At 29.0% G+C, this 22,326-nt stretch overlaps 2 protein-coding genes across 7 annotated transcripts in view; one reads left to right on the top strand and one right to left on the bottom strand.

Moving 5' to 3' along the window:
* Positions 1 to 22,326, bottom strand: part of LOC132948206 (high affinity cAMP-specific 3',5'-cyclic phosphodiesterase 7A-like) — a 128,154-nt gene that overhangs the window by 42,085 nt on the left and 63,743 nt on the right. For all 5 annotated transcript variants that reach the window (XM_061018581.1, XM_061018582.1, XM_061018584.1 and 2 more), the window contains one exon: positions 11,295 to 11,358. In XM_061018581.1, the coding sequence (XP_060874564.1) occupies positions 11,295 to 11,358 (64 nt within the window). The remainder of the gene's footprint in view (positions 1 to 11,294; positions 11,359 to 22,326) is intronic.
* LOC132948207 (piggyBac transposable element-derived protein 3-like) lies at positions 1,800 to 7,848 on the top strand. 2 transcript variants are annotated; one of them, XM_061018586.1, is made up of 4 exons: positions 1,800 to 2,162; positions 2,243 to 2,489; positions 2,582 to 2,647; positions 2,714 to 7,848. In XM_061018586.1, the coding sequence occupies exons 2-4, from the start codon at positions 2,249 to 2,251 to the stop codon at positions 4,375 to 4,377; spliced, it is 1,971 nt and encodes a 656-aa protein (XP_060874569.1). In that variant the 5' UTR covers positions 1,800 to 2,162; positions 2,243 to 2,248; the 3' UTR covers positions 4,378 to 7,848. The 2 variants fall into 2 exon arrangements, with proteins under 2 accessions (XP_060874569.1, XP_060874568.1); XM_061018585.1 differs by having other exon boundaries at positions 1,800 to 2,489.

The following is a 22,326-nucleotide window of genomic DNA, read 5'->3' as shown; positions in this document are numbered from 1 at the left end:
TTTATTATTTTTTTTTTTTGTTAAATTAACGTATATAATAATTTTTAACATACTTAATTACGTTTGAAGTATATATACACAATTATTTAAATTTATACTAGGTACCCAACTACAGCGTATATTCTTATGAAGATAAAAAAATTTAATTCTATTATAATGCGTATAATACAGTAATATAGTAACGGCGTATATAGGTTCTATTATTATATATGGTATTTATGAGTGTTTAATAATAATAATAATAATAATAAAAAAGAGAGGATTATTGGATGCGACATTTGAACTTCATAATACTATCATTGAATAAAATTGCAAAAAAAAACTAAACCTTTATCCTCTTCATAATAAAATATAATATATTAGGTATAGAGTATTATACATAATATATAATATTATATAATACTAGATGTACCTATAACCCGGCTTTGCCCGGGAAAAAATGAACAATACAAAATACTGCGCTATATATTGATGTATCTCGGTTTTAGAGTCTTATCTCTGTTCACTGGGAAATCGGGATCGGTGTACTTCGCTTAGGTTAGGTTAGGTTACCTAGCTTTGTGAACTATTTCGACCGGATGGGCTATCCGCCTGTGTACTTAGTATATTTTCGAATGTGGTTCAAGCTATAGCTTATAGTACAGTATATGTACACTAAACATTTTTTATATCTTTATAAGAACAATTTCTGCAATTTTCGTCGAAATTGGTGAAGTAGTTGTTAAGTTTATAAGTTACAAACATACAAACGGTAACCAATGGCAACCCTATATAAATATTGAAGCAAAAACGAAATTCATGCGTGAGCCATCATATAGAAAAATACCTAGTGGTTTAAAACGATGAAGCTATTAACATTCCCCGAATTTCAAGGAATATGTGTACAAAATATGATGTCAATTGGTTAGGTTAGGTTAGGTTAGGTATAACTAACCTAACCTATAGTTTCCCATCCAAGCATACATTTATTTATATAAACAACAGACAAATATATTAATAACACTATATTATTATATTATGTCAATATGTTAGGATCATGTTATTAGAAAATGTTAGGAAATGTGTTTCCATTCATTATTATACAGTGACCTCAAGTCAAGAATTCATTATCTATCCAAGCATTTTATAAAACCATTATTTAACATCATGCATGAGTTTCCTGAAATCTAAATCAGTTGGTTTTATTGTGGCAAGGAAATAAACAAAAATATAAAACTCCGGCTTAGAGACTCAAAAAACCTTAATATTATAGGGTATAATATTCCCTGGTCTTGCATCTATACTCTATAGAACTACAGTAAAGTCATTAAACTTCAGAGATATACAAAATTGACTAAATTCCATAAAATATCTGTTGTAGAATTAGGTCTACGTTTTTTGAAAATAAAACTATATATTTATGCTGTTTCATCACAATTGGATAACACGACATCGATCGTTAAAATATTTCGCTCTGTGTCATCTTTTTTTTAGGAAATACACAATCGGCCAAACAGAATTAAATAAAATATCTTGTTACGAGTTCGTTTGGATGATACATGGAATAAAAGATTTGTAAATAACGATTATCACTAGATAAAATGTTTTAACCCTTTCAGTCCCCAATGTCATTATAATGGCATTACAATAAAAATAAATGTAGAAATTATAATTGTGTGTATAACTGGACGGAAATTGGTTTATTTTGTCAACGAATATTTATAGATAATAATAAGAATTATGGTTATATATTTTATAACTAAACAATAGTCAAAATAAATTATGTAAAAAAAAAAAAAAAAATTTGCCGGGATTTTTTTTTTTTTTTTCTTGTAATAAATATTAATTATTGATAATCAATTGGGAAAAATCCCATATTTTTTTTCCCGTGTCAACACTGATGTTATTGTATTATGCCGGTATTAAAATGTGGTTATTATCTTTTATCAGTGAGTGGTATCGTCTTAAGTAATATGCCATTATAATGGCAGTTGGGCCTTGGGCGTTTACAACATTTTGTGATAACCGATAATATTATTATTCATGTGCACGTGCATTTTGCCGCTGTAATTAGTTATCATTTATCGTTATTCTCCGAATCTCGTCCGGTACTCCAACGAGTAACTCGTTGTTACGTTACGAATTCTGTTTCTATTGCTTAGTGAAGAATATCAACTATATTAGTAAGTATTCTTTTAATTAAACCACATAGGTAGATAGTTTTAATCAGTTGATTCAATTTAATTTATGTTATAAACTCTAGTTTGTAATGTTAAAAAAGCAGCAGCAACTGCCCTACGGAGACATCATCGAATTGCTAGGTGATGGGAGAGATTCAGAACTATCATCATTGTCAGGCGACGACGATGATTTTGTTGATGACAATGAATACCCTCGTTCAGAAATCGAAAAGTCTAGCAAAGAACAAATGTTTGAAAATGTACTTGATGATTTTGAACTGTTTGATTTCGAAGATGATGAAGATTTCAACGTTTTTGGCATAAATAATGGTATGTAAAATATTATTTTATATTATTTATTTTTTTGTTTCTAGTAATTTTAATTTTTCTTATGAAACAATAAATTACACTAAATATTTTAGAAACAGTTGAAGATGAACATGAACCACTGCAACAAGGTGAACAGCAATCAGATAACAATGCTTATGGTATATAAAATATTATTTTGAATTATTTTTATTTGGTTTCTTTTTAAATTTTAATTGTTTTAATAGCTAGGCCAAGTACACCTGCAATACCACCACATCATATAGCAATAAGACCTGTAGTTGAACACGGACTACACCTCAATAACCTACCATATTACACAAAAAATGAAATTAAATGGTCAAATAGACCATTTGTCAGTAGTTTCTTAAAGATTTCGCCACCAGCTCCAGAATTATCAACTACTTATAGGACTCTATCACCAATAGAATATTTCAGTAAATATTTTCCTGAGGAAGAGTTTGAAAATATGGCCAAGTACACAAATATTTATGCCAAACAAAATAATTTCATAAATTATGTAGATACTACACCTTCAGAAATGAAGGTGTTTGTGGGTATACATTTGAAAATTGGTTGTCAAAAACCTAGTAGAATAAGATTATGTTGGACTAATGACGACAGAGTAAATATAATTGCTGATAATATGTCTCGAAATCGTTTTTTTCAGTTGAGGTCTTGTTTTCATGTAATGAATAATGATGACATTCCTGAAAACAATGTTGATAAATTTATAAAAGTTAGACCACTTTATAATTCTTTTTTAAAACGTTGTAAAGAATTGCCAGTAGAAACTAATCTAGCTGTAGATGAGCAAATGGTCAAATTTAAAGGGAAATTAGGTGTCAAACAATATATGAAAGGCAAACCCTGCCCTTGGGGTATTAAAAATTTTTTACTCTGCTCTGCTAATGGTATGGTTTACAATATGATTTTATACCAGGGCAGTTCAACTGAAATAAATCATGAAATACAAAAAAAATATGGCCTCGGGGGTTCCATAGTTTTACAATTAGTTGAACACATAGATAAAAATGAACATTATTTATATTTTGATAATTATTTTAGTTCTTACAATCTATTTACATCACTTGATTGTTTGGGAATTAAAGCAGCTGGGACAATTAGACTTAATCGTTTTGCTAATCCTCCAGTTGTGAGCGATAAAGAGCTAAATACATTAGGAAGAGGAGCCTCATATGAAGTTACCTCAACAGATGGAAAAGTTGGTCTGATTAAATGGTTGGATAACAAATCTGTTACTCTCGCTTCTAACTTTGTGACTTCAGGCAGCCCAGATATTATTAAACGATATGATAAAAAAAATAAATCTTATGTTGAAGTATGTCGCCCTGAAATTGTAAAATTGTATAATGATTCAATGGGTGGGGTGGATTTGCATGATCAACTCATTAGCTACTACAGAGTATTTATAAAATCTAGAAAATGGACTTTGCGTATGCTCTTTCATTCCTTTGATATGGCCACTTGTAATTCATGGTTAGAATATAGAAATGATGCTGAAGCAATAAATTTACCAAAAAAAAAAGTAATGGACTTATTAGGCTTTAAGCAAAATTTAGCTTCAACATTAATTTCTATAGGGAGTTCTGTAGTAACACCTTCCAGAAAACGAGGGCGCCCGTCGTCATCTAACAAAATTATAGTTCAACCTAAACCTCGCACAAAAAATCGTTTAATTGATAGATACCCTACTGATGTGATAAGAAAAGATAACATTGGCCATTATGTATACATAGATAACTTGAGAGATGCCACATTCTGTAAATTAGAGGGGTGTAAAAAAAGAACCCATATGGCATGCAAAAAATGCAATGTCCATTTATGTATTACTAAGACAAGGAATTGTTTTTTTGATTATCATAATTAAATATTTAAATCTTATTATAATTATGTACCTAAGTTTATATATATAATTATTAACAATGTAACAGATGATCTTTTATTTTATATTTATTTACCTAATGTTATTACTACTTAGAAGGATGTTTTTTATTTGTTTTATCGTTTTATGTAACTGCAAAGACTGCCACAGTATAACCATTGTGATAATGATTATAAACTTTATTTTTTATTGTCTTATTTAATTTTATATTAATTGTTCTAATTTTTAATTTTTAAAAATTGTTATTTATATTTTGTTTTTACGAATAAAGATTATTCATATGATGTAGTGCGTTATACGTTAAAGCCCAATTGCCATTAAAATGGTAATGTAAGTTATTATATTTAACGCCCAAATGCTATTATAATGACAAGTCACCAAAACTGAAGTTTGGGTAGTCAAAAAATTTCAAAATTCGAAATTTCTCTTAATTTAAGTATGTTTTATGTAAAGAAGACATAAATTATTTTTTTTTATCATCAGATCATAATTCGGGTCTGAAAGGGTTAAGCACATATTTTTGCAGTTTTTTTAGCATACTTTTATGTTTTCTGCATTTTAATTTGACATTATTCGAAATTAAAGTAATGTTACTATACTGATATTAATATTATTATAATATATATAATATATATATATATATATACATTTCTTTTTTAATTAAACTCTGTGTAAAAAAAAACAATAACAATAACAACCGACTCATTTAACATTTAATTTTAACACACATAAAGTTAACTTTAGGTTTATAATTATATCAAAATGTGATTTACAGTCAAAACGCTAATTTACCAAACTCATCAACAGTACTAATGCCTAATCATGTTTTACGTGCGATAACTACTGTCACATTATCGTTATCATTTACAGCATTGTTGAAAGTCAAAAACGTAATATTGTACATAAATTCCACAGTAATATTATAGGTACCTGCCAAGTAATAACGAAATATTAATAGTAATAGAAATAGCAATAGCAATATTCTTAATGATAGTAATTAGTAATAATATTAATACGATTAGTAATGTAATACATGTAATAATAATACTAATAAGTAACAACAATAAATTAATAATAACTAACGGCTCGACGGCTATTTGAGTGGCACTTGAAAAAAATAATTACTGCACCATCTGCTATCGATCAGTTACTCTCTGAAATGCCTGTCATTAATAATGAATGATATGTTTGTCATTCATTCAGTAGCTGGCAAACAAAATAATATATTAAAACAACTTTTTTGCCGAATAACCGAGTAGAACATATAGTACTTAGTATAAATGAATGCATTCATAAGGTATCTAATATTTTTTTTTTTATTTTTAATTTTTTTATTTACAATCTGTTACATAAAATGAACAATAAGTAAAATAGATAAGTGAATAAGTGGCTTGAGGAAAGGATAGATTTAAGAAGCCTTCCAGTGAAGACACTTTGTCAGCTAGGTATCTAATACTTTAAAAAAATATTTTTTTAAAACTTAAACATTTAGGAAATTATAATAAATGCCATACTTAATTGTTCTACAATAGTATTAATTTGGAATTAAAAAAAAAATCTGTAACCATAACAAAATAGTATAATGTAAAAAAATATTTATGTCAAAATTATACCACTTTATACACTTAATAAACTTAATACCTACACAAATTATTATAATATATCAGTAATATATTTCAAAATAGTACATTTATTATAAGTTATAACTTATAACATTCAAACTAATTTAACAATGAATCAACATTTTAAGTAGATATTATTATACCTTCAACGGTTTCCTTAGATCAAGTCTTATTTTCTTTTATCATTTAAGCTGTAATAAGAACTTATTACTTATAGTACCTACCTACCATAAAAACATAATTCCATATAAATTGGTTATGTTTTATTACGAAGAAGGCTATTAACACTTTGCTGGTATAAAATTATATTGTGTACATATTTATTATAATATCCAGTATTACTTTTTATTACCAATTATAATTTAAATATTGTTGCTTAACATCATATTTTAAAATAGCATTATTATGTGTTAATAGGTGTAACAGGACAATGGAATAGTACGGGGCATTTTTATTTTTCATGAGAATATTTTCGTGAGAAGTAATTTATGGAGTAACATTTTCTTAAAGAAATTATTTTCCAGAAATATTGTTGATTTTTTTTTAATTACTTGATTACAAGTTATTACGTATAGATTAATTATTAGATTGAACTGTGATTCAAGTTGTTGTTTTCATTCATTGTATTCTTTATATTATAATATTTTTTGTATAGGTACATATATTTGGAATTAAATATAATAGATTGGCCTATAGTCTATATTCTATGGTTAGCAAAAAATAAACGAATTTCGTTGTACCCACAAGCATAATTATATATGTATAGCTATACTCGCTGTAGGTAACAATATGCGCATTGTTTCACATAATGTGCAATTTGGTTCACAGGATAACCCGCGCGTTCGTTTGTAAAATAACTGATACACCTACACCGTATGTATCGTCATTATAATAATATAATATGTTTGCGTATCGGCCAATCTGCCGAAAGCCTTGACACATTTCAAACGATCAGTTAGTGGTTACAGTTTAGTCAGTTTATACACTCGCGTAGTCACTAAACAAATGCTCACAATATTATGTACATAATATTATTATGTTTATGTGTATAGATTTATTAACGACGTTCTGTGCACGTACTAGAACATAATTTTCCTATGTTACGACGGCGGCCGGCCGTGGTGTGTTTTACTGCATAATAGATGCATAGTATTAGAAAACCTTTCACACGCACACACCCAGTAGCGCTATCTTTTTTTTTTCCGACCGAAAGAACACGGTGAAAAGCCCGAGTGAATATCTCGTTCTGGAAAATTCTCAGTGTAGGTATATAATAATATATAGTACCCACCTAGGTGAAATATTTTATGTTAGAAATTATTATAAATATAAATGAGGGTAGACGTCTATATTATATTTAACGACGCCGCGCCGTTCCGTTTTCGGCCGAGATAAAAATTATAATTTGCGGATAAACTGCTGCGGGAATTCGTGGCGCGTGATTTACGCGTATAGGTATCATAAATATTCAAAAGACGGTTTCTTCTATTTGGCAATTTCTTTCCCACCTGCAGTCCCCCGACGGCAAAACCAAAAGTCCGGAACGTACGTACGGTCATCACACCGTAGACTTATTGCCACACACGGGTTCCGGTTCCGATGCGCGTACGGTTTAACAAAATCCAAAATGCCCTAAAACTTGGTCGACTAGCCAATGGGAAACGACGGCGTGTACGAGTTGTTTGGACGTGTGGGTTTTATGGCTAGATCTCTCTCACACACACACACACACACACACAGATACACTTAAATGTATAAACGTACGTTCAAATGATTAGTATTTACTTATAATTACTATTTACTATATAGTCTGTCGACATAAAGCTCAAACGAAGTAATCAACTTACGATACAACCAACGGTTTATGAGCAAACAGCTGTGCACAAGTCTATCGCCACAGTGACATTTGCTGCAGATTTGAATAAATACCATCAAATCGTTTTTAGGGTATTCAATATATACATATAGATATATAGGTAGTAATATAAAATTCTCATACCAAAATTTCACACTTTCGGCGTTCGAAATTTATAGGTAAATTGTAACGGCAGTTTTCGAAAAACATTTTTTCCCTAAAAAAAACCGTCGGTATAATGCCAAACAAAAGAACTGATGGTAAACACGCGCATATTTATTTATCAAACAGTTCATAGTGCGTATCGCAGTTTGAAATATTATAAATAAACTACGCGTTCCTCCTGCAATGATTGGGGCGCATTTTTTTCTGGCGAAAATTTCGTTTATGAAAAACAATATAATTACGCGACATAGGATTTCGTTCAAAAAATACAACAAGTTAAAAGTTAGTTTCATTTTTTGATATTATTTTTCGGTCGAGTTAAAATAGTAAATTAAATAAATATATATAATATATAAACATCTGAAATCGAGGTAATTTTTTATTGCACTTGATTTATACACATTAATTGTTAACAAAATATAATAATAAACTTAACTGGGTCATAACCAATAGTTCCAGTCTCTCCCCCGGTCCCGACGAAATTCCATATATCTTCATACACAATTTACCTCTGTCAGCAATCCAGTTCATGCTTCGCTTATTCAACAAAATTTGGGACAACGGACAAATCCCTAAGCTTTGGAAACATGCTTATGTTATCCCAATTTTAAAGCCCGAAAAGAATAAATTTGACTCAAATAGCTATAGACCAATATCCTTGTTAAATACAATGTGCAAAATACTCGAGAAGATCATAGACACACGATTGAGATGGTTCCTTGAAAAAATCAACTATCTCTCCCCACACCAAAACGGTTTTCGCAAAAATAAAAGCACATACAACAACTTACATGATCTACAAAATGATATAATAAAAACTTTTGAAACCAAACAATCCCTAGGCCTAGTAGCACTAGATTTAGCAAAAGCATATGACACCACATGGCGTCCACGCATAACACAAAAACTACACAAAATACTGTGCGAAGGTAACATGCTCAACTTTATTAAAAACTTTTTATCAGACAGAACCTTCCAGGTTAAAGTCAATGGCCACCTCTCTCAGGTATTCAAACAAGAAAACGGTGTGCCTCAGGGCTCCACTCTATCCGTCTCATTATTTCTAGTTGCAATAAACGACCTTTGTGAAGAAATCAAATTCCCCGTGAAATCATCACTTTTTGCAGATGACTTAAACATATGGTGCTGCGGTAAAAACACCCAAAATATACAACCCGTATTACAAGACGCACTCTTATCTCTAGAAAAATGGTCATCAAAATCCGGTTACCGTTTCTCCGCCCCAAAATCTCAGAGCATCATTTTCACCCTTCAAAAAAAATACCAGACATTAAACATAAAAATAAACAATACCCCTATACACAACACAAGACTTTTAAAAATATTAGGAATCGTATTCGACACAAGAAATAATTGGTGCGCCCACCTGAAAGAACTTAGAAAAACAACAATAACAAGAATAAACATCCTCAAGATGTTGGCCCACACATCTTGGGGCGCAAATTCGTCCTCACTCAAAATGATATACAAATCCATCATACTTTCAAAACTAGAATATGGGTCCTTCCTCTTCATAAATGCGAGTTCTTCGAACTTAAAAATGATCGAAACAGTGCACAATTCGGGCCTAAGATTAGTCTCTGGAGCATTTCGTTCGAGCCCAATCCCCAGCCTACTTAACATTACTCAAACCCCCCCCATTTGCCTAATAAGGAAAAAGAATGCCATGCTTCTAGCCGCCAGGCGTACACAAAACAACCTCCCCATACATCAAGGTATCGAAAACCTCCTTCAAAACACAAATATTGATATTTCCGGAATTATCAGACACGAAGGTCCCCTCACTCCCCCGTGGATCATGGATTTCAATATAAACACCACATTATCCTCACTCCCCAAAACCGATACTTTGCCCAGCATATACAGAAAAGAATTTCTTTCAATCTCGGAAAATCACCAAGAGCATACTAAGTTTTTCACCGACGGTTCTAAAACAAACTTGGGTGTAGGAGCAGCAGTGGTATATAACGAAACAAAACAAATGTTCAAGCTACCAGATTTCTGCTCAGTCTTTACAGCCGAAGCAACTGCGATTTCCCTAGCTCTCGACATAATATATGAAAATAGAATGAATAAAGCCATAATCTTTAGCGACTCTCTCAGCACCTTAACCAGTATCCTAAATATCCACCAACCCAACAGTATATCCGGAAAAATCCACAACCAGATACACCGCCTCAAATCCAATACACAGACCATCATTTTCTGTTGGGTTCCTAGCCACGTCGGAATCCGAGGTAATGAATTGGCCGATACTTTTGCCAAAGAAGCCATCTCCTCCCACCTCTCCCGACAAATCCACACCTGTACTTTTCAGGACCTCAAAACTACCATCGACAACCACATTCTAGCCCAATGGCAGATCCTATGGTCAACTCTACACACCAAGCTCAATAAAATAAAGCCCACAGTCTCCCCATGGCCATCCTTCTTATTACCTAGACGCCAGGAAGTAATATTAAACAGACTTCGGATAGGCCACACATGGGTGACTCACAAACATCTTATGGACAGATCCGAACCCGAACAATGCCAAACTTGCGGTGAAACCTCCACGGTTGAACACATAATATGTCACTGCCGTAAATTCGCCGACATCAGAATTAACCTCAACATATCAGACAACCTGGAAGAAGCCCTTAGCCCACAGTCTATCAACATAAAGCAAATAATTAACTTTTTAAAATTAACGGGATTATATCACTTAATATAACCTAGATATTTCTCAAACATACTGTTCATTATTATGTACTCATTTTTCTATTTATCTTTGTATCTATCTATTGTTATTTTCATATTCTATTTCTCTGTACATATCACGATTAATGTTTCTTTTTGTTAAAAAATATTAATGTTTTAATGCCAATAACCTTTGCTGTTGCGGCTTATGTAAATAAAAAAAAAAAAAAATAATAAACTTGATTTTATAAATGACAATATACGTGAGGATAAAAGAATACAAATATAATAACTTTTTAAATGCATGAAAAGTTATACGTACTAAACTAAACTACCGGGGTTCAATTCAAAATTATCTCGTTAAAAGTTAAAAAAATATAACTTGATTTCCACACAAATTTCCAGTCTTGGGGTTTTACTACCCATATATAATCTACATATGTGCGTAAATAATACATTATAATAGTTATGTTTGTCAGCCAATTCTTCGGTGTGTGAAAACTTAAAATACGATTTGATTACCTATACTATAATATATTTTATACTATCGTCTATGTTACCTCTAAGTCGAATGTAAATCACATCTGGAGAATGAGCCGATACGTTCGTGGGATCAGCGGTCACCTGAAAAAAAATTAAAAATAAAAATAATTTTACCGTTCTAAAATGTCCATCATCCAACTAATAGTTTATATAAAATAACATACACATTTATAGTTAAACATACGCACACAATATCAAAGACATGCAAATCTTTGGTAAATATTTTTTTCCTGCATTAATATGACGTATCTATACGTGAAATTATAATAGTATGATATTTTATTTTAATTTGACGGAAAATATCATTGTTTAAATCCCCAGACTTTCAGGTATATAATACATAATAAAATAACAATCATACAATTGTATATATTATACATTTATACATAACATATTATACAATATACATTATACAAATATATTAAGATAATATTTATTATTTTTACTCGTAAATGCTATCGTTTTATATTTATATTGTATTGAAGCATATTTACACAGTTCAATTTACCTACAAAATTCATAATTTTAAAATGTTAAGTACAAATTAATATAATATAACAGTTGAATAACAAGTTTCTTAGATAACTATATACTACCTATTGTATTTACTATTAAGGAAACATGACTATATATAAATGAATAAATGTATGTATAATTCTCCAGTTAAATAATATGATTCATATATATGATACTGAAAACAATGAGTCAAAACTATGTATTTTTGTTGTACCAACAAAACCAAAACATCTTGTATGGAGTACAAACAATACAATATAATCGCATTGTGCGAGTATAAGCTAATAACTTAATAGTCTATTATATACTTATAAGTACTTAATAAGTATAAGAGTCTATTTTAGTATTTGATCCATTTTACGAAAACAAGTGGTTTTTATTTCTTCTTTAGAATTGTTTTTGAAACAATATAAGATATTAAACAAAATATTTTATCTGCTAATATAAATAAGCAAGGAAACTCAAAACAAAGAAAAAAAATTATCAAGCAACGATTTTTAGAAGAGGAAAAGTTCAACATATGGATTTAATTTATATTACATGTACCTATGAAAACTGGAGAGTTAGAATGAAGATGTGGAGCGATTGCACGTAAATAAAATAAACGAAATAAGTGGCTCTGAGTGCGGAATAGGAATTGATGATGAAAAGGATAATAGGTATAGCACCATACTTAAATAGTCCATCGTAATAAATATGTACATCAAGATAATTATTTAGACACAAATAAAACATAAAAAACACGAATAGGGTGAACGAGAAAGTAATTGTGCCGCTCTCACGTAGATGGTAAAATACGAGTCATTATTTTATTTTCAGGGTGGAAATTAATGAACTTTGCCAAATGGTAACTGACGCATTTAACCAACTATAGTCAAAAACATGGGCACGCAAACCATACATATGCAAACTTGTTATGTATTTCCATCATTAATTAAGTATACTCGAAACAGTGATCTCAAAGACGGTTACATATAGAGTTCCGATTATAATTACGATTTGGTACGTTCAAAAACGAAGTTAATTTGTCTCTAAAATAGCAGTTTTTTTTTTTTTATATATGACCCCATGTTTACTTCGGTTGTAATATTTATTCAGTCAACAGTTTTAATTAAACCGACTATATAGTTGGCCGGATGACAAGGCTAGCGACTAAAATACAGACGACCATTCCAGATGTTACACGCTTCGAAATCCATCAAACCGACAAAGTGGGTGATAATTTGATCCTTTTAAATTTAAATAATTATAGATACAATAAGTTACATTTATAATCAAACAAATGTTTCAAAAACTATCGCGTTGTATATCTTGCAAAGCCAAGTATTTAACAATATCCGAATAATAGCAATTTACACAACCACGTTTTCGAGAAAATTGCAAATGATAAGTAATACTATACTATAATAAATAACTATATTTGTAGTAATGAAACGTCCGATTGTTAAACAACACAAAATTATTACACAACATTTACGAATCGAACGGTATGTAAACATTCGCGTTATTATTCAAATATTTACATGGAAAATATTGATAAATGCTATATATATATATCTGCATGATATATATAGGTGGGTACACATATAACTTTTAAGTCTAAATACGAACAGTATAAAGTACTATAAAGTATAAAGTGACTGAAATTTCGTCACATACCTATACACATTTCCTGATACGAGGTAATCGTAGGAAGTGACTTTACACTGTTCAGAAACATATCCACAAATCCAAAGAAAAAGTCGGAACAGTACGTCACGCCGACTGTACCTTATAGGTATAACGTACCTAATAATTAATATGATGTATGCATATAACATACCAATAATTGTGGACCAGCCACCTTCGCTTGTTCGGTAATTCCGAAACGTAAACCATCGAAATCATTGTTATTCCTTGGACTTGATCGGTTATAATAGGACATACCGTATAATAAAATAACGTTATTTCTGTCCAATAACGCTGGGACAGTATATTAATTTGCTGATCTTGTTCTTGTTTAAGCTATATAAGCAACATTATTTTTTTTTTTTTTAAAACAAGCAAAAGCAGCTAAAAATTACAACATAGGCATGAAATAACGGTTTACTATAATATACCTCTAGCAACACTTCGCGTTATAAAAATGTATCTTAATTTTCGAAAAACCTATAATTATTTTACATGGGAATTTTAGTGAACGCTTTAATGTTATTTAGATGATAATTGATCAATATTGAAATGCAATCTAATTAGTATTGTTTTAGAGGTATAATTAATAATTATATAATATAGTGAAAGCATTTATCGTTCTATTAAATTGCTATAAATTGCACCAACACAACCAATCTTAATTTAAGTTAAGTAAGACTTCTACTAAATTCAAGCACCTATTTCTTTTATGTTTTTACGCTCTTATAATCACAATGATTACTACAGATATTATAGGATAGAACCATTTTTAACGGTTATACGTAGACTTACAAACTGTATTATAGTATATAATTTGTCTAACTACCTACTTAAATTCTAAACAAAATATTATTGTTAGAAAATGATATAATATAATATGTACCATTGTACCTATCTAATTGTGTTAGTTAAATTATTATTTAAACAATATAATAAAATTCAACCTTTCTTGTTAAGACTATAATATATGTATGCGTAAGTAAGTACCTAATATACAACTTTATACGTATTAATATATTTATTTTGGAAGCATTCCAATTATTTGTTTTATAGTTAAAGACACACATTATATTATTAGAGTGAAATAAAAAAAAATATATTATACTTCATGCTATTTTTATTTGATAAATCACTGTAAAAAGATCCCCGTATTTTTATTTGTTTCTAGAGATATATTAAAATAAAATGTATTGTCATAAATATTTGATAATATTCATAAAAAAATACATTCTCTTTATTGTCTTGATTTTTTTGATTTGTTCTTTTAAGTACGTCTTAACTCTTAACAGACTTTTAGCAACTAAATAAGTACCAATTATATAATGGTTACCAATGGATTAAAAATGTATCTTGTAGGAAATAACAAATAAATATGAATAATTAAATATTTGGATATTTAGAGATGTTTAAAAATACGCAGAAATTCTCCGGCTGCGCCCGTTTTAATGGAGGCGCTCGACGGTTCAGTGACTTCCTGTGATCAATAACTTGCTTCTGAACCATCGTTCGAGTTTGACAACTGAATGCGAATTGATGGATATGCTGTTCGGTCCTTATGGGTATTTTCATAATTTATAGACCTCCGTCGAATAGTGAAAAATGTCTCTAGGGTGTCTCGGGTCAACGCCAATAGCGTTAATTTCATGAAATTGATCTAAAGTACACTATAAGACATAAAGCTTATAAGTTATAATACGTTGAAGCACAGGAGAAAATTTCGGATATCGTAATAATCCGGTGCAAATATATATTGTGATATTTCCATTCGCAAAAATATACCTTTTAAAAGACAAAACGATCCATACGCTACCTCAATAATTGGACTGTATAATAATTATATAATTATAAGTGTACAATAACACACTGAATAGTACTCAAACATTGGCTCTTAGAATTTTTAATAAACAAGGAGGCCGCATTGTGTTTGGAGATTCAATTAACTGAAGCTGTAACATGTTTAACTTTATGAATGTAAACAACATTTAATAAGATTGTTTCCGGAAAGAAGCTGGAAAATAATTGGAAATAATGAAAACAATACTTTCATTTATTTCATGCACAAGTTCTTTAACAAAAGTTCCAAATTTATTTTAAACATATTTTAATCGCTCTGTTTAAGCACTACCAAATTGTAAAAAATAATTTTAGTTTCAAAACAATGGACATTGATTTTTAAATATTATATAACAGAGTTTTTTGTTTAATACTGTGATGTATTTTTAAAATAATCAAAGACTTAATACAGATAATCGTTAGTTATCAAGTTGATTTATAGTTTTCAAACAGTTTATTTCAATATTTAATTTAATAATATAATATATCTTCTAATTATATTTAATTTACATGAATCAGATATATATGTAGTTATTACAATACAATTGTTTAAATTTATTTTGTATTTTAATTTCCTCTATGTGGACATTACTGCAGTTGTCTTATACTCATATCTACCTATACTATATCTACACGGAAACGTTTAAGGTTTCAAAATAAACATATAAACGTATAGCATGAATCATAAAATATCCATTTTAAAATATAAAATTCACTGAAAAATTATTTTATCTATGAATAATAAGTTATTAATTATGTTGAGTTATCAACAAATATTATCGTTGAAAAAAAATCGTTTTAAACACTCATCTGACTGCTTGTTCTCGGATGGGTGATCACCCAAGACAATATGCGACACAGAAAGCCGCCACGCTACGTCATATTAATTCATGATTAAGCCTTTCAATATCTATCGTAGCGATAAAAAGGAGATTAAACTCGGAAATCTCTAAAAAAACCCAACTTAAACATACAAGGTTATTAAACATCATTTTTCAAACAAACTTGGAAAATGTGATTGTTCAAAATACATATATTCTTGTAAATTAAAAAAATTAGTAGTGCATTAATAACAGTGTCGTAAAGCATTAGAGTCAGCAACTATATATTGCCTATATTGGTAGCTTATCATCGTCTCACTATTTTACCACATCTCATTGTTCAATAGTATAGTGTATTCTAATAATTTTAATTATAATTTTATAGTTAAAGTATGTATTTGATAGAACATTGTGATCACGGTTAAAAAAAAATGGTAAATCCTTTACTAAAAACGGCTTACGTATTGTGTAATGCTGTTTAATTTCGTGATTTATCTTAAAAATCACTAGACAATTAGAAAAATTACCTCATATAAATATTTTATCAATTTTCAATCGATGGAAGTGCTGCATGAAAATGTTTCCCAAAAAACACACAAATTATTCTAAACACGATAACGTATTTTAGCTTCACTTAGAATCTAAACTAATAATATGATTGGTCTCATTTTAAGATATTAAACATTCAAACTAATTTTGTGCCCAAAACACTAAATTTTAGTTATCTAACCACCATACATAACGCAATTATATAATATTAGAGACCACCAGAATTCAAACACTTATCGGACTTGATAATTATTAGGTATAGGTTCAACAGATTAAAAGTTAAATTAAATAGTATAATTAATGAACTTTTACTATTTCGTATCCAATTTTAAGCTCAACAACCATATAACTCATCAATAATTTGTTATTTTTTTTTATTATAGGTTATAATATAGCACTTGATGTTTTTAAAGATCTTTCTGAAACTATTTGTATATAATACATAAATCAAGACCATCGTTAAAAATGCAGGTTTGAGACGTAGTAGTTAACGATGTTGACATCGAGAATTCCAGAGGTAAAAAGTTTACTTATTGTGGTGGTGTTTGATACAAGAAAATCGAAAATTAAACAAATAAGTAAAATACCTATACCAATTTAAGTTTTCCATTATCTACTACGTAGACAAAAACAAAAGATTTTACTTTTTTAATTAAGAGAGTTAGTAGGTAGGTAGGTAATACAAGTATAACAAATATGAACAAATTAACAATAATTAAAAAATATAATTTTAAAAATATATTACTATACTTATAGTGTGTTTAAAAAAAACATTATTTTACCTATATTATGTTTTTTTCATTTTTCATTTTTCATTTTAAATACAATTTAATAATGAAAATATAATCTGGAGCAAAGTGTATGACTCCAATCTACTAATTAATTTACTATATTAACTAAAAACATATTATATAAATATACAATAATTAGGTTGGCTACCTAAAATTACAGTACTTATGAAAATACCGAGTAAAAATTAGTATAATTATTATAATCGTTTTGCCTTGATTATAAATAATATTTTTTTTGGAAGTATTTTTTTTATTTGAAATACGATTATAGTGCATGGACTCGAATAATAATAGAAATTAAATATCTACAAAAAAAAAATAAAAACTTGCACTGCGGACAAGTGAACATATCCAAATATTCAATACTGGAATATATTATTACTTATTACTTATTAGTAAAGTAATGACTATATTATTAAATATCTTTCGCCAATGATGTTAATAATTTTTAAAATTCTATGATACTAGATTGACATTTTGTATATAGTTGTATACATTTTGTGTATACACTTCTAAAATATTTTGTCTGTTTAAAATAGATGATTTCAAATGTATGTTTATTCAATGTCCATCCTATAATAATTGATAAATTTAAAATCGATCGACTCTTCTCCATATTCTATAGTAAATTACATTGTAGCCGCCATTAATAGCGCCGAAGAGGGTATAAAAGGTTGAGTTAATTTATTATATTCGTCCAATGACACGAACGATCACGATTAATTATGTGGTTTAAATGACGATTTGTACAAAAGAGCTTTACAGATGAATAAAAATATAGCTTTCTCTTTTCGCTCAAACTAGCTAAAAGATCGAGTGATAAACGACGACTCGTCTTGATTTATAACAGAGGGATACGTGGTTCATTAGTACTGCGGAAAACGATTGAAAAATCAATCCAAGAATAGCATTAAAATTCTCGATATTATCGTTATTTTAAAATTCTAAGAGCATATTGATGGTTAAGGACAAATGATAGACAACTAAATAAACATAATATTTGAATTACATTACATTATATACATTATAGGTAAATATAGGTAATGATGTTAGTGACACCGATTATTAGTACCTAGTTATTTTTAGAGCTAGGACAATACTATTTTATTTTCTGATATATATAACTGATTCTTTATAACTAATTTAAATATTCTTTTAGTTTAACTACCTGACAACAATTAGAACATAAATTAATTAATAAGTATAATAATTATAGGTACTATAATTAAATAATAATTTAAATAAAACAATAAAATTACAATAGTAATTTGTAAGCATGTAATTTGTTTGATAAAATTGTATCCATAGGTAGCACATTTTTCGATTGACGTGAATCTTTAAAGATAAAAAATGAACGTGCATATTTTTTTTTCTAAGATGTGATATTATGTTAACTGATTCGCCCGAAAATTATCAAAAAATAAGTTATGCAATGTGTTATAATAAAGAATACATTTTTTATTCCAGAATCATTGCATTTTCTCTGCAATCACAATTATTTCAATTCTTTTAGTCTCAAAATAAAGTTAAATATTTGTCTCCAATGGTTTTATAGCTTTTACCGAGCCACTCATTCCAATGTATAAAGCGTAAGATTCCTTTTAAACCCCTTACAACTCAAGACCTTCCCCCTAAAATGACGCACAAGCAGTAATCTCCCAATCGTGACGAAAATAGCAGTTCCGACGACCTTCGATGTATACCCCAGAAAGCAGAAACCCTTGTATTCTTATAATAGGTACTTCGTTCAGCAGAGAAATGTATTATAAGTCTCATTCGTTCTTCAAAATATCCAAAAGGTTATCGTGAGTGCACCATGGATTAAAAAAAAATAAAAACATAGGTACATATTTCTCTTTGCGGTGGAGATAAATAAATAATAGAAAAAGTAAAATTTTGTCTTAAGAAATAAAATATTTTATTTTCTTCATAGCAGATTTTTTTTATATTGTTAACATTACTTTATGTGTGTTACATTAGTATCCATGTTCCTTTGATGTATCGATATAGTTAGGTAATTGTGTAGAAATGTGATATATATTATTTAGGCACAAATACGAGTCAAACGAAACCGACTATGTAGATTTCAGGGACATATTAAATAAGATAGTCAACTAATCTTGAGTTGATAATTAGTGACCTACGATTTAAGAGAAATAACGACATTTAACAAATTAATTTCTCTGGGAAATAATAAACAAATATGCGTATATTTTGATGTATTTATTTATAATCTACTATCTACACTATATGATATAGGCAACTGGATTATACTTGAGTATACTGGATATACTCGAATTGTCTCCGAAAAAAAACCAAAAAGGCTTTCCGATTGATAAAATGGTTATCCACCTTAGATTTGGAGATAATAAGTATGCACACCCATACAAATTTACAAAAAAAAGCATTACAATTTTTTTTTTAGTACCTATTATAGGTACCTATTTATATAAGATTTATTTATAGCCTATAGGTTTAGAATATACAAAGAAATTACAGAGAAACTAGTATTTTTTAGTCTGTAACATTAAACCTGGGAGACCAGAAGAAACGTTTTATCACGAACTCGATTCGGCCAGAAATCTCCCAGTGTTATTTCCGATCATCTAAAAATTGAGTAAAAAGAAAAAGTTTATGAACTGAATAAAAGTACTTATCAACTTTTTCTCTCTAAACTCTAACGATTCACTTAATTCGTATACAATGTTTAGAACATAGTTAAATATTATTGTCCGTACAGTATAGCAGAAAAATTACTACTTTATTGAGTGTTAATTAAAACTTATATATCATATGAATGAGTGTTTTATTTTAATTAAACGTCCTGAAAGATGATAAACATGGTTCTATTGTAATGATAATAATTTGGCAAATGACAAACACTCCCTCGAAAATGTGGTTAATGAACACTCATCTTGTTCTGGCATCCAAATTTCACCACACGCCCAATAAAACTCACGCTAAATCACTAAATTTTCTTACTAGCATTGCTGTGAGAACGAAAAACAACAAAGCTATCAAAATATTTCTCTTGACATCCTCGGCGCGTTGTCGCGTTTTTTTCGTTAGTATTGAAACAGTTCCAAAAACTCATCGGCCTACTGTGCGCGAACGTGAGGGTTGGAGCGAGTGCGACTTCGACTAATTTGATGACGGTTACGTCCAACACTGCATCCGAACATCGTACGACCTTATTTATTCCCGACCTGTGCTAAATACCAGAGCCAAGATCAATAACATCCAAAGGGACAAACAAGTTCTGTATTGGAAACCGTGGCCAACAAAACCCGTAGGTAATTATAGAAATCCGATTGATACGAGAATAGAAGGTTTTTTTTTAATTAGAAAATAAAAACAAAGGTTCACGATCCAAACATCACCGAACTTCAAGATTTTTCGAGATCCTAACTATAAATAGATAGACAATAAACATGAACTCGTCAAAATTCAGTTTTTTTTTCGTACACACCGGTATTTCGTTTCATTAGCGTGTAAAAATGTGTCCTGACACGATAGATATAAAAAAAAAATTACAAGAAAAAAATCATAAAAAATAAATAACGAAACACACGGCCATAAAATATTACACGCGAATGATCACGAGGGAAGTGGAGAAAAACATCTTAATGCGCTCGTATAAATTGCCGTCAAATAAATGAGGTTAGTGTTTTGTCAACATTGTATGTATATGCGAGTGAATATTTTTACATTTTTATAGATTTTGTTTTATGTTCGCTCTTATACAATTGCGTATAATATTTGTTTTGCAAAGGGTAGAAAACGATATTATATTGCGAGGAAATATTAAATATTTTTTTAATACTGTGCTCAAAAAAGCACCTTTTCTATTGAAAAAAATCCGAACCTATCGAATTTTAATAGACTGTATTACACTACATGTTATCCATATGTTAAGTTGTGAAAGACATCAATATACGTTTCAAAAAACTCTGCTGTAGAGTAATAATAATAATAATTTAATAACACAATAACATATTCCTAAATTGTACACGCTGATTATATGCCAAGGTATTTACATATTAGGTCTTGTAAAATTGTACCTCACAAATCGCGAAACTTACTTATGTAAATGCAACGAAAAACAGTACATAAAAATATACAGATACTTAGTAATAGTTAAATATTTACATTTTATTGGAATATTAAAATATTCTTTACTAGATTTACAGTCAACATAATGTGTTATTTATATGTACCTAGAAGATATAGGAATTTTGTGTAGAAAGTAATTTAGAGTAAACTGTAATAATAAAACGTTTAAACGTACCTAACTACTAAATTAAAATATTATAATAATATAATAAAAATATTTTAGTTTCTTCATTATTACTTTTAATATAATAATTGTCATAGGTGAATCTTTAAATTCGCCAAAATCTATCTATTTAGTTATTTATTCTCAACATTTCAAAATTGTGATCAATCATTATAACTGTACCATCGTAAATTATTTTTGTAATATGTAACTGGGCTGTTTAACCTGTTTAAATAAATAAATAAATAAATAATTATACATGTTTGTGATTTAGCCAATTTTTTAGAAACTAATTTACGCATATTAATAACAAATAAAAAAGTTAAAGCTTATAGTGTCGGACAACAACATATTATGAGAAATTAATAATATGTACCTACAACACTTGAATACTAGAAAAATTACTTTTAAAGCATTCTAATTTTGAAATCTCAATTATAATTATGTTAATGATTTACAAGCGTATTAATTAAGTGAATGCATTTTGTGTAAAATAAATGTCATATAATCTGTTTATTTAAAACATTATAATGTGTATATACATTTTTGGAATACATAAAAAAACATTGAGCAATTTCTATAGTTGTTTTTG

The sequence above is a fragment of the Metopolophium dirhodum genome, chromosome 7 (genome assembly GCF_019925205.1).
Source record: "Metopolophium dirhodum isolate CAU chromosome 7, ASM1992520v1, whole genome shotgun sequence".
NCBI classification, from domain to species: domain Eukaryota; kingdom Metazoa; phylum Arthropoda; class Insecta; order Hemiptera; family Aphididae; genus Metopolophium; species Metopolophium dirhodum.
This window is presented reverse-complemented; position numbering and strand designations above follow the sequence as displayed.

What these genes read in the sequence shown, in the direction of transcription:
- LOC132948207 (XM_061018586.1), top strand. Translation starts at nt 2,249, where the DNA reads ATGTTAAAAAAGCAGCAGCAACTGCCCTACGGAGACATCATCGAATTG. An exon ending in CGTTTTTGGCATAAATAATG is followed by an intron (nt 2,490 to 2,581) that starts GTATGTAAAATA and finishes TAAATATTTTAG; the next exon opens with AAACAGTTGAAGATGAACAT. An exon ending in ATCAGATAACAATGCTTATG is followed by an intron (nt 2,648 to 2,713) that starts GTATATAAAATA and finishes TTGTTTTAATAG; the next exon opens with CTAGGCCAAGTACACCTGCA.